The 12,600-nt window shown below is 49.2% G+C and overlaps 1 protein-coding gene across 2 annotated transcripts in view; it reads right to left on the bottom strand.

Moving 5' to 3' along the window:
- Positions 1–12,600, bottom strand: part of STX2 (syntaxin 2) — a gene marked incomplete at both ends in the record, with an annotated part of 43,283 nt that overhangs the window by 23,092 nt on the left and 7,591 nt on the right. For both annotated transcript variants that reach the window (XM_079717096.1, XM_079717095.1), the window contains 2 exons: positions 999–1,098; positions 6,370–6,444. In XM_079717096.1, coding sequence (XP_079573222.1) covers positions 999–1,098; positions 6,370–6,444 — 175 coding nt within the window. The remainder of the gene's footprint in view (positions 1–998; positions 1,099–6,369; positions 6,445–12,600) is intronic.

Here is a 12,600-nt window from a genome sequence, read left to right as displayed (position 1 = left end):
TATTCACAGGTGTCATGACTGGGTGCAGAAAAAACCTAAAAGAATCCACAAATTATTTAAATTAATTAAGTAATTAGGCGAGATAATGGGATACAAGGTCAACATACAAAACCCACTGTATTTCCATAAATGGAAACAAGTAGAAAACAAAATTTACAGCAGATACTGTTCGCATTAAAATCGAAAGCATCACCTACCACGAAAGGTGTGTGAGACCTCTACGGAGAATCCTACAGATCATCACTGAGAGCAGTTACAGAAGATGTAAGTAAAGGGACGGACCATTTTCACGGATTAAAAGACTCGGTGTTGTGAAGATATCAATTATCCCCCAAATGATGTATGGATTCCAGTTTGCAGTCTCTAGCTTATCCAGATCCATCTTACCTTTCAAGTTTTCAAAATTTGGCACTGTAGATCAAGGAAACACTTCCTTATAACTAACGATGCCCTGATGTTCAGTTAATTTAAATCACTTGCTCACATGCTGCCCTCAACAGACACTACGAAACAGCACACTCCATACAAAAGCCTTCGCTGAAGACTTAAAATCACTTTAGTCTGTTCTTCATCTTTAAACCTGCTCTAACAAGTATTGTTTTCCAAAGCAACCTCTTATTAACTTTCATCTAAACACAAAATTCTATCACTCCTGTTTAACTGTGGACATAATACGGATCTAAGGCCCAGTCACTGACGGGACCCCAAAGTTCTGCAAGGCCACGTCCACGTATGCTCATGGATGTCACACATCAGTGGTCCTCACCCCGGCTGAACACCAGATCCCGCAGAAGCTGTAGAAAACCACACCGATGCCTTGGCTCATCCAGACCAGGGGCATGAGAATCCCGAGGGGTGGCCCACCAGCCTCTGGCACTTTTTACAAGCTCCCAGCTCAATCTCACGTGTTTCCAGGCTAAGGCCTGTGCTGTGGACAGCAAGGGGGACAGGCACACAGATACAGACAGACACACTTCTTTTTAAAACCAACAACTTACTTCCTTCTGGGTTTGGTGCAGAAAGAATGATGCTGTGGTTTTTCTTTACTTCTTCAACATACTGAGCTATTTTAGCTATACTGTTTCTGATCTCCTCAACCTAGGAGAGAGAGAGAAAGTCATCACCACTGCGGCAAATTCACATTTGCTACCACTTTCCATTACCTAAAAGAGAAGGATAAAAGAGGAAAATAAGTGAATAATTACCACATAAAGAAACAACAACCTTTTCCCATTCACTTAATTTAAAAAGTAATGTGCCACATTAAAATATCTACCTTTATGGCTAAGGCAGTATCAGCCACCAGGAAAACCCTGTTGGGTGTAAGAAGTTTTACATTCGAGACCCAGTATTACCACAGATGATGGCAGCCAGAAGCATCTACTACCAACGCCAGGTCTCCGTGCAGTCAAGAAGGGAGCTCACCCTGTAGCAGAGGCCGACCATCATATTCTCATGTGGGGAGTTCCTGACAGCTGATAAGACCAAGCCTTCCTAGTCATTATTTTTTGCCTCTGATAGTCTAAATTATTCACTACTTGTTTCAAAATGTAACGTATTCATTAGCAAGATCTGTCCAGATGGATTCATAACAAGTGTGGCAGGCTGAATACTGTCCCCCAAAATGTCCAGGTCCTAGTCCCTGGGACCTTGGATGGTTACCTTATATGGCAAAGGGAACTGCAGATGTGACTGAAACAAAGGGTCTTGAGATGGGGAGATACAATCCCGGATCCCCCGGTGGGCCCTCAGTATGACCCCAAGTGTACTTGTAAGAGGGAAGTGGATGGAGATGGGACGACAGAAGGCGGCCACGCGACACTAGTGAAGCACAATGGTCTGCTGCCGGCCTGGCAGGCGGAGGGGCACCAGGGGTGCAGCTCGAGAGGTGGGGAAGGCAGGGCAGCGGGCTCTGCCCGGAGCCTCTGGGGCGTGCGGTCCTGCTGGCAATGTGGCTTCATCCCGGTGGGACCAGCCTGGACTTCCGGCTTCCAGAGACGAAGACAGTACTTCTGTGCTGTTTGAAGCCATACAGTTTGTGCGGCCCCAGGAAACTAAGCACAACTTCTCTATTTGAAAGATGAGGAAAACCCTAAAGCCCATCAACAGGGGACTTGTTAGGTTACACTACGGAACTCTAACAAAAGATATGAAAACATCTCCAGGATATATTACCAAGTTAAAAACACACCGAGGGCTTCCCTGGTGGCGCAGTGGTTGAGAGTCCGCCTGCCGATGCAGGGGACACGGGTTCATACCCTGGTCCGGGAAGATCCCACATGCCGCGGAGCGGCTGGGCCCGTGAGCCATGGCCGCTGAACCTGCGCGTCCGGAGCCTGTGCTCCACAACGGGAGAGGCTACAACAGTGAGAGGCCCGCGAACCGCTAAAAAAAAAAACACACCGAAAAAGAAAATACCCACAAAGTGCAGAACAACACGTATACATGTTAGCAACGATGCAAGAAAGAGGTCAAAATAAGCAGAGATGAACTTGCAGATGTTAACATTTACATGAAGAAACACTGGGATGTCTAAATAAGAAACTAAGAAAAGGGTCACCTTCCAAGGGGAGAGGTGAGAAAACCAGCAGATGAAGACACAGGGGTGCGGGCGAGGCTTCTCGTGCGAGTGCCTCCTCTCCCATCATCCTGATTTCTGAGCAACGGGGACGCGCATCCCAGTGGGGAGGTGAGGTGCCAGCGTGAGGAGCCCTGCGGACTAGAGCGGCTCTGGCGTGCTTGGTCTCAGCGCCTCTTTAATCCCGAAAGTTACGGAAGACCCCAAAGAGCTTTGGCTCACGTAGGCTGTAGCTCGCTTCGGATAATTCCCATAGCGGAGAAACAGCTTCGACATGTATTAATTCACTGAAGACAGTTAATTACAAGCCCACTACATGCCGTGGTGGACGTCCACATCCTCATCCTCAGAATGTCGCCTTACGGGGCCAAAGGCCCCTTGCAGGTGTGCTGAGTTAAGAGTCGAGATGGGAGATTACCCTGGATTATCTGGGTTGTTCCAGTGTAACCACAAGAGTCCTTATAAAACAGAAGCCAACGGGACCAAACTTAGAAAAAAGCGACGTGACAGCAGAAGCAGAGGCTGCAGTGAGGTGCCCGACGCTGGGGGAAAGGGCCCCGAGCCAAGGACGCAGGTGCCCCCAGAAGCTGGAGAAGGCAGGACACAGCCTCTCCCCACCGAGCCTGCAGAAGGGCGCGGCCCTGCCGGCACCTTGACGGGAGCCCCAGTGGCTCATTTCAGCTTCGGACCTCTGCAGCTGTCAGGCTGTGAGTGTATGTTGGATTTAGCCACTACGGTTGTGGTAATTTGTTACAGCAGCAGTAGGAAATTAATACACATGTTAATACCAATAACCTATTTTTATGGAAAAAGCAGAATTCCCTCCCCCCAAATCAGTGAAAGTACGAGCACTGAGCTACATTTTTCTGCAAATCTAATTTCTAGCTTAATGGAAGGCATCTTGATTCTGATACCTGCTTCTGTGTTTAGTCTGTTGCCGTATCACACACTTGATGTAGCCTCTGGAAACTACCCCATTGTCCATTTGTGACAGAGTGAGAGGAAAGAGGTAAACATCTTGGTATTTTTATGAAAATCGTTATCAGCCACAGGAACTCATTGGAAGGGCCTTAGGGACCCCAGGGACACTGGGACCAAGCCCCACAGCACACTTTGAAAACCAAAGTTTTAGAGGAGAGTTGAACACAGAATTCTACTTGCATAGCGCAGTGAACGGCTATTTCATTAGGCCTAGGTGTTATTTCCATTTATTTACAGTCAATTTCTACAGAACTTCATATACTTCACATACTTATAATTTAATTAATCATGTAAAAACAGTACATAGAATTAAAATGGAATCTTTTAAAATTTTTGCTACTTTATCATGCAGGCTTAAACACAAATAACAACTTTGGGGTTTTAGTGCACAGATCTACATTTCAATGAGCCATCATTAAAGCAGCATTTCTGAAATAAATTCAGTAGCACGCATCTGTCACAAAGTAGGAGAGACACTGTTTTACCCCTTGGAGGGTTCTGCAGTACACATACCCCCAGTATCTGTGCAGCAGAAGTCCCAGCGTGGTCCGAAAAGAAAACTGCTGGACCACCGACTCGGGACCAGGAGGGAAGCGCCACCGTCGCTGTGGTGCCAGGTCCATTTACGCCTACGAAGCACACCACGCAGGGTCCCCCGCCTCCTCCGTCAACTACAAATCATCTTCGCAGAGAGGAGATTCCTGGTCGCTCATTACAGCACTATGTTAGTCTTCACCAAACACTGGTCACATGCAAAATTCCTACCTTTTGCAATGTTCTATGTGATATGTAAGATCTGAATGCCATTTTCTAAGAAAGAGTTTGTATTAACAAACATCACTTGCTTCTCTATCTGTCTAAGAAGTCATTTCACAGAAATTAACTGTAAAATAAAACAACCATTTAACAAGTGAAACTGGAACTTAAGTTACAATCGATGGCTCTCAAACCTCCCTAACATGAGCCACCCGTTTTTTTCTGCATCTCTGAGACACCCACAGCCAAAATGGATTAGCGCTAAGTTACTACAGCTTAATGACTCTGAGTGATTTATATAATTCTATAAAATACAACAACAACATTTAATGCTGGGAGATTCTTAAAATAAGAAATATGTTTTTCCGGAGAACTGGTATGGAAGAATTAAGCATCTAGGTAAAGGGGGTAAAATCAGAGAAGTAACGATTTTACAAAGTGGGTGGGTAAGCTAAAGACAGTAAAAAGAGTCTCATTTCCAAAGTGAAATCCGGAAATCCACCATCTTAACTCTTTTGTACCTTAAAGTAAGTTCCTGTAGCTAACGATTTAATTTCATGTTTTTTCCATTAGATAAGATTAAGAACTAACATAAATGCTTGAAACCCAATGAATAGGTTCTTATACTAGGTATTCAATAAATTCTGACTGGATCTGGAAAACTGATAACTTCTAAGATAACTTCTAAAGTTATCTTAGATAACTTCTAAGATATTTTTTATTAACATATCACATATTTTCAAATCCACGTATTGATAGACCGGTTTGGACTATCAACAGATTTTTTTTTTTTTGCGGTACGTGGGCCTCTCACTGTTGTGGCCTCTCCCGTTGCGGAGCACAGGCTCCGGACACGCAGGCTCAGCGGCCATGGCTCACGGGCCCAGCTGCTCCGCAGCATGTGGGATCTTCCCGGACCGGGGCACGAACCCGTGTCTCCTGCATCAGCAGGCGGACTCTCAACCACTGCGCCACCAGGAAAGCCCTAGACTGCCAACAGATTTGAGTTAACTGAAACTTGTAGACGAGATTCAGCATAATCAAAACAAGTCCTGCAAATGAAGCTTTCATCATTAAAAAATTACACTGAACCCGTCTCTTTTCTTCATATGTAACAAAGTCAAAATATTTGTTCTCTGACTCAATTTCAAAAATTTTAAATTATGCAAAATTTGATCAGCTATGACTTAGGGTTAAGAATTTAAACATGATGCCAGCCTAGAAACAGCCCTGGGGGGCTAAGAGGGAGAGGGAAAGGCCTCGCAGGGAAGCCCGAAGGAACGGACAGGTGTGAGGTCAGATCCAAGGGTGCAGGCCTGCACGCTGACAGCCCAGAGAAAGGCCGTGCTGCCTGACGGCAACGGCAGAGCAGAGCTGCCACAATCACATCTTTGCTTACGGATGAGACCTCTCGGGAGAGAAATCCATATGACCTAGAGACCGGTATCCTGAAACGTGGAAAACTTCTCAGGAGAGGAATTTAAAATTCAGTCAAAGATTTTAGGAAATACACAACATGAGCTCTCTGATGTGTGGGACTCACGGCCATTCTGCAGGAGGAAAGCAAGGGAAGCCTCGCTGTGTGTAGCTGTGTGTACCGTGCACACCTGACCACCAGCTGAGGGGCAGCACCGCCCCCAGGCCTTCCCCTCCCCGGGACCAAACCGCCCGAGTCTGGAGAACACCGCTGGCCATGGGTGCAGCAGCATCTCCCCAGGGCCTTCCCGTGCTCGCAGGAAGACGCGCCTTCCCCCAGCACAGCCCAGGAGCAGCAGCCACGCCGGGCCAGCACCCCAGCCTGCGGGCATCAGTCTCTGCATGTGCCCTCCACACCCACGATCACCATTCTCACCCCCCCACCCCCCAACCAAGTCCATCACCAGGAAGAATGTTTTCCTAGCACTAAAAAGTCTAGAGAACTTATGCAATTCAAACACCAACTTTTAAAAATATTAGTTTGGGTATTATTTCAAATATGAAAAGTGCACAGTTACATTAGTTTAACTATGTTTAAAGAAAACAAGTCCGTCTGGGTTTCATTAAACGGCTCTTACCTGATGGAAGAAATCATCCATAAAATGGTCCTTTTCAATAACAACAGTTGTGTCTCCATCATCATTTTTCCTACACTAAAATGGAAAAATATAAAATGTAAAATTCTGGTTTTAAAATTTTTCACGTAGACACAAACAGTGAACTGAAAGACAAGAGCAGTTCGGTACCTATAGGATCCCAACTCACTAACAGCACCAAAGTGTAGCAACTCCGAAGTGTGCCAGAGCCGCACCAGGCCACGGTCAAGGTGGGCAGACCGGGCTGCACACCCCGAGAAGCAGCCGCGTCCTGGGGAAACAATGGCTAGATCTCTGAGAACTGAGCGACGTAGCACCACCCATGCTGAGTAGGTCAATTTAACACAGGCCAGGTTTATCCTCAACAAGTGAAACCGCTTACATTGCACACTCTCTATAAATATTGAAAATACTGATACCACCAGTTCACTTTTCAAGACTACATAATAATTTTTCAAGGAACTATCACATATGTTAGCTGGTGCTTATCAATTTTCCCTAAGCGAGTAACTCCCAGTCACGGCCACACTCACAATCAAGGAACACTTTACTAAGGAAAGACTCAGTGGCGAAGACTTGAGTAAGTAACATGGAGGAAGAAAGCAACTGACCGCTGGGAAGCCCCAGGATAACACCGTACTTTACAAATCATCCATAAAAGGGTCCTTTGCAGCAACAACAGCTGGATCTCCATCATCATTTTTCCTACACTAAAATGGAAAAATATAAAACGTAAAATTCTGGTTTTAAAATTTTTCACGTAGACGCAAACAGGTACCATCAGTTTAAAATAACACTGAAGAATAAAGAATGAGGAGATGTTATTCTAGACCAATGGGTCTCCAACTTGAGGGGCATCAGCTCCGCCTAGAGGGCTGGGTCTCTGACTCAGCGGGGCTGGGGTGAGGCAGTCCACGCACTCGTGACTGTCCTAGAACGTCGGGAACATCGTCACATTCTAAGTTCCAGGTGATGCTGCCGGGCTGGGTTCCCCACCCCTCGAGGGAGGCAGAAGAACCCAACGGTGGAAAGTCTCTCCTGGGAAGAAAGCGACCTCCATCTACAGCCACGGGGGACAGGAGACAACGTCAGAACCCGGGACCTGGTACCGGAATCACACAGTGTTTGTCAAGGACGTGTGACACAGCATCCACCAGCGAGAGCTGGGGACTCAGGAGGAGAAAGGAAAGACACCTGCCAGAATACAGAGGAGGGAGCTGTTAGGAACTGTCTCCCCGAGGACACGCAGGGTGAGTCAGCTCAGCTCAAACCCTGCGAGAGCCGAGGCGGCCACAGGTTTCAGGGATTCTCTCAACCCTCGTGAAATCAGAGTCTTTAACCACGGAAAGTCTGAAGTGTGGCTCTAATGATCTACAACCCAGAAATAATGTGGAAACAAAATTCCACTAAATTTATCTAGGAAAACATCTACAAAATTTAATAAATGTGTGAAGAAAGCACAATGCAGCCTCCCTCTGCACTCATCCAGGGCCCTCGCTAAGGCAAATCAATTTGGCCTAAAAATCAACAATAATCTCTCACCACCCCAGGGAAGGTTTCGGCACCTGCCTTACCCCAGGGCCTCCTCGACCAGGCAATCCAGGAGGGCAAGGGAGAAGAGGCGTGCTCCTCTAAGGGAGGCGCGAGGTCCCTCACACAAGGGGCTTTTACGAGAGGACCGTGAACAACGTGTTGTCACCAGGCGACACCTCGCGCTGGGACAGCCGTGGGGCGGTCTCGGAGGGAAAAGCAGAGACCCACCTACGCAGAACTCCGGCAGAAGCTCCCTCAGTTGTGGGCCGGAGGCCCCCGGCGCCTCTCAGAGCTGAGGGACCCTGCTCTCACAGGCGCCGGCTGCGGGGAAAGATGCCTGCAGTCAGGCAGCGCTGCCACGGCAAACGTCTTATGTGAGGTCCGCGAACAGGACGAGCACTGTGGGTTCAACGGTGTCCAACTAAACACAGATGTTGCAAACCCCCAGGACCTCAGCCTGGGACCCGTATTTGGAAAAAGGATCAGTGAAGATGCAGTCAGTCAAGATGAGGCCGTGCTGGAGCAGCGTGGGCCCTTAACCCGACGTGACTCGCGTCCTTATGAGAAGAGACAGAGACGCACAGGGGGAGGCGGCCCGTGATGACCGCGATGCACCTACAAGCCGAGGACCCCCGAGGACCGCCGCCCGCACGGGAAGGTGAGAGAGGCAAGGCAGGGCTCTGGCGCAGGTTCGGGGAGGGTGCGGCCCCGCGACACGCTGGCTTCTGGCCTCCAGAGCCGGGAGGGCACGTCTCCCTGGGTCAGGCCCCAGTCTGCGGGCCCGCGGCACGAGAGCCCAAGGACGCGCACGCACCAGTAAGGGCTGAAGAACGCTCACGCCATCCTTTCTCCAATCGAGCGTGCTAATTGACACTCCTCTTAACTCTGCAGCCTGCGAACAGCACTGTCCGGAGGAAAGAACCCTGTACCTACCGGGAGTCGCAGATCTGGGTTCTAACCGGCGACGGGGCGGGGACAACACCCATCCCGTCCCCGCCCCCAGAGGCGGGGCTGTGGGTTTCGGAAGGGCGCTATTTTCCCAGGGCATGCATACCCCAATAAAGGCTCTTAAAATCATTTCTGGTCCATGCTCTTAATTCCGAGCGAAAAAGCACTTAAAGGCAGATCGGCAATCGGGCAACAAGCGACAGAAAGTTATGTGCAGACCCGCCCGCCAACTCCGCAGTGTTCTCCGGGATCCCAGGGCACCTGCAGCGACAGACGGCTGCTACTGGGTACCGCGCGCCAGGGCACGGGGCGGCAGGAGGGCTCGGGGTGCGCGCGGTCTCACCGGTCCTCCAGCGCCGCCCGAGGCCTGCGAGCATCCCCGCTTCACGCCCCCAGCACCCCATGGACGGCTGAGCACCCAGCCTCTTTGGGCACCAGGTGGGCTCGACCTCACAGAACCCACACTGCGCTCACTCCCCAACGGCAAGAGCCGCCCTCGCCTTGGCTCACAGTCACCTCCCACACCCGCTCCCGAGGCTCGAGGGGAGGGCCGCCCTGGACACTCAGAGCCGAGGCCGCCCTGCCCCTCTGACTCCAGCCCACGCCCTTGCTCTTAACCCCGCCCCCCGCCCCGCCCCTGCCCTCCTCCCGGAAGAAAGGGCTTCACGAGGGTCCTCCAGGCGAAGCCGGCCTCCCAGCTCTCCTCTGGGTTCCGGGCCAGGCGGCCTCGCGCGGGCCTTCGACACCACGCGCTCCTCGAGTGGCCCCGCACGTCACTGCCCTCCCCGCGCCCCACCCGGTCGCTTCTCAGCTGGGGCGCTCACAGAGCTCAAGGGACTGAACTGTAAGTAGCCAACTCCCTGCAGATTCAACTCGGGGGAGGAGAGAGAGTGAACGTGAACGTGGCCTAGCAGGGCTGGGATTCCCCGGGGCCGGGCGCGCACATCTAACCCCGCTGACAGCCACTCGCGGTTCTCAGAGGCCTCGGCGTTCGGCCTGTTTCACCTTCTGCCGTGGAAAATGACAAACACGTACAAAAGTGGAAGGAATGGCATACTGGGCCCTCGACGGGCCCATCCCAGGGGTTCACCGACGGTCAGTCCACAGCTGTCTTGCTTCCCCTGCACGCCCCAGCCCCAGCCCTGACCCCCGCGGCACTAGACCACCTCGAGGCGAGGCCCACACGAAGAGGCCTGTTGTGTGTGTGACGTGGTCGCGAACCTAAGCCCGCTACTTCACCTGCTCCGGGAGAGACACTCATTTCCAGGCTCAGGAGAGACGGTTTCCAACACAACACTCTCCCTACGGGAAGTCAGTCATTTTACTATCACATCACACATGGACCACACTCCGTGCAGGAGGCGGTGAACAAACAGTTACCAAAGAAACTCAATTCTTCCTCTGAAGCCCACGTGTCATGCGTGACCTTTATTCAGTCATTCGCTTCCTGATAAATCATTTGTTTATGTACCTGAAGACCAAGAGGGAGCCAATGACTTGGAATCTGTTTCCTCTAATGTCTTCTCTTTTCCGTCTCATCTTTAAACCTTTACTTATGTTTCTTAGTTCTATCTGGAATTCTCAGAATTACCTGACATTAGGAAATAGACCCAGTAATACTGTCTTAGCTTTTCCATTCATGAAAAAAGAAACAAAGAAATGACTACCAAAACAATGCTCTTTAGGGACTCCCCTTGCGGTCCAGTGGTTCAGGGCTTCCGTGCTTCCATTGCAGGGGGCCCGGGTTCGATTCCTGGTCAAGGAACTAAAATCCCACATGCCGCACAACGTGGCCAAAAAAAAAAAAGGAAGAAAAAAGAAAAAAATAATGCTGTTTAAGCTGCTGCACAATCGCCCCGTCTTCAGTGAAGCCCACGTTCAACCTTTCTAGCTGAGACAGTGTGATCCCTGTACAATAGCTGCTGTTTACGACAGTGTGCTTATTGTATATAACAAAACGATTTGTGGCAGAGCATTTACTACGAGCAGTGGGAATACTCTCCAACTTGATTTCCAAAGTGTCAAAGTGCAAGATAAACATCCAAATATCAACTTTCCGTTTCTGCTAAGTTTTAAAACAATTCTCCTTAAAAGCAGCATTATATTAAAATACAATTCTCTCTGTAAAAACTGTTCTGAGGAAGAGACATCAAGTAGCTTCCACGTTTAGAGACTACTTAACAGAGACGAATCATTTGTCACTGGAATGCCGTTTAGATAATTCAGAAGCTGAATTATCACAAATTAGTAGAATCCAAAGTTGGATAAAACACTGGATTTTTCTCCAGGTTGTTCTCCAAATACACATACACTAGAGCCTTCCATGCAAATGATAATTGTGAGGAAATAATTATCTTGAAATATGTACAATGGTTGTAGTAGCTTTGCTGCTACAATACATTAATTTCAAAATTACATTACTTCAGTAAAAAACGAATACTTGTAATTAAAAATAGGTAAAAGCTGAGACTGTTGGCCAGTTGGTAATTATGTTGTCGATGTCAGTAACATTTCTTTCCCATATATTTAGGTAATCAGTCGTAGTTTCATGCCCTAGGTAGAATATTACACTATTTTATGTTTTATATTTTTACTTCATATTTGTCTCCATTATTAATATTATATAAATACTGCAGGTACTTACACTTTACATAAATAACACTGTATTGCACAAATGCTTCTGTTTTCTCCTCTCGAAGGTATGTTTAAAGATTTCTCCTCATCTCTCATGTTTTGCTCACCACTGACAAACTCATCACCTTCCTGTCCTTCACACGAACCTGTGCCCACAGCAGAGCCCTGGGGCTGGCCGTGCCTTCTGCCCAGTGCCCACCTCCCAGACCTGTGCCCGGCTGGCTCCTTCTCATTCAGATCTCTCAGAGACCTCCCCCGATCAGAGACCCCTGATGGCCCAGCCCAAAACAGCCACACCCACACCCACTCCCCCGTTTCATTTCCTCCCCAGCAGTTACTGAGAAAGGCATTTTATTGATCATTGACTTAGCTGTTTCTTGTCCCCTCCCCCATGACACGTTTCAGGGGAGCAAGGACTTCAAGGGTCTTGTCATAACTCACGCCTGAAACAGTGCCTGGCACGTAGCAGCCACTCAGTAGAGATCAGCTGAAGGAATGAATGAAGAGCAGAGAGATGAGACAGAGATGGGGGTGGAGCAGAGAGAAAGCACACACAGAAGGACAGAGAAACCAGGAAACAAAGACACAGACACACACAGTGAGAAGCAGCACGGCAGACGAAAGTCAAGGACAGAGGCGGTCTTGGTTGCTCGCTGGCCCTGGTTCCATCCCCTCGTGAGGTCTCACAGCACAGCCCGCCCTGAGTCTGAGGCCCCATTCTACCCTTTAGTCAATCTCCCTTTTCTGTTTTAGCTAAGGGGTTTCTGCCCCTTGAAACCCAAAGAGCCTTGAAGACAACAGAGTCCACTGTCAACTGCATCTTCCTAACCCTGGGCCTTTTCAAAAGCAAACACACGACTCAATATACACCTAGCAGGTGCTCTGTGCAGAATCCTGAGGCTTCAGAGCAAACCTGACAGCACACATCTGCCCTGGAAATGGTGCAGAGTCTGGGGGAGGCGCAGGAAGAAAACAGGACCTCGTGTGTGTGCAGATGCACAGAAAGGAAGATCTCTGGGGACCCAAGGGGGAAGGAGGGCGGGAAGACTCCCTGGTGGTGATGCCTGAACTGAGGCCAAAAGAAGGGGTGGGGCCAGC

The sequence above is a fragment of the Hyperoodon ampullatus genome (genome assembly GCF_949752795.1).
Source record: "Hyperoodon ampullatus genome assembly, chromosome: 13".
Taxonomy (NCBI): domain Eukaryota; kingdom Metazoa; phylum Chordata; class Mammalia; order Artiodactyla; family Ziphiidae; genus Hyperoodon; species Hyperoodon ampullatus.
This window is presented reverse-complemented; position numbering and strand designations above follow the sequence as displayed.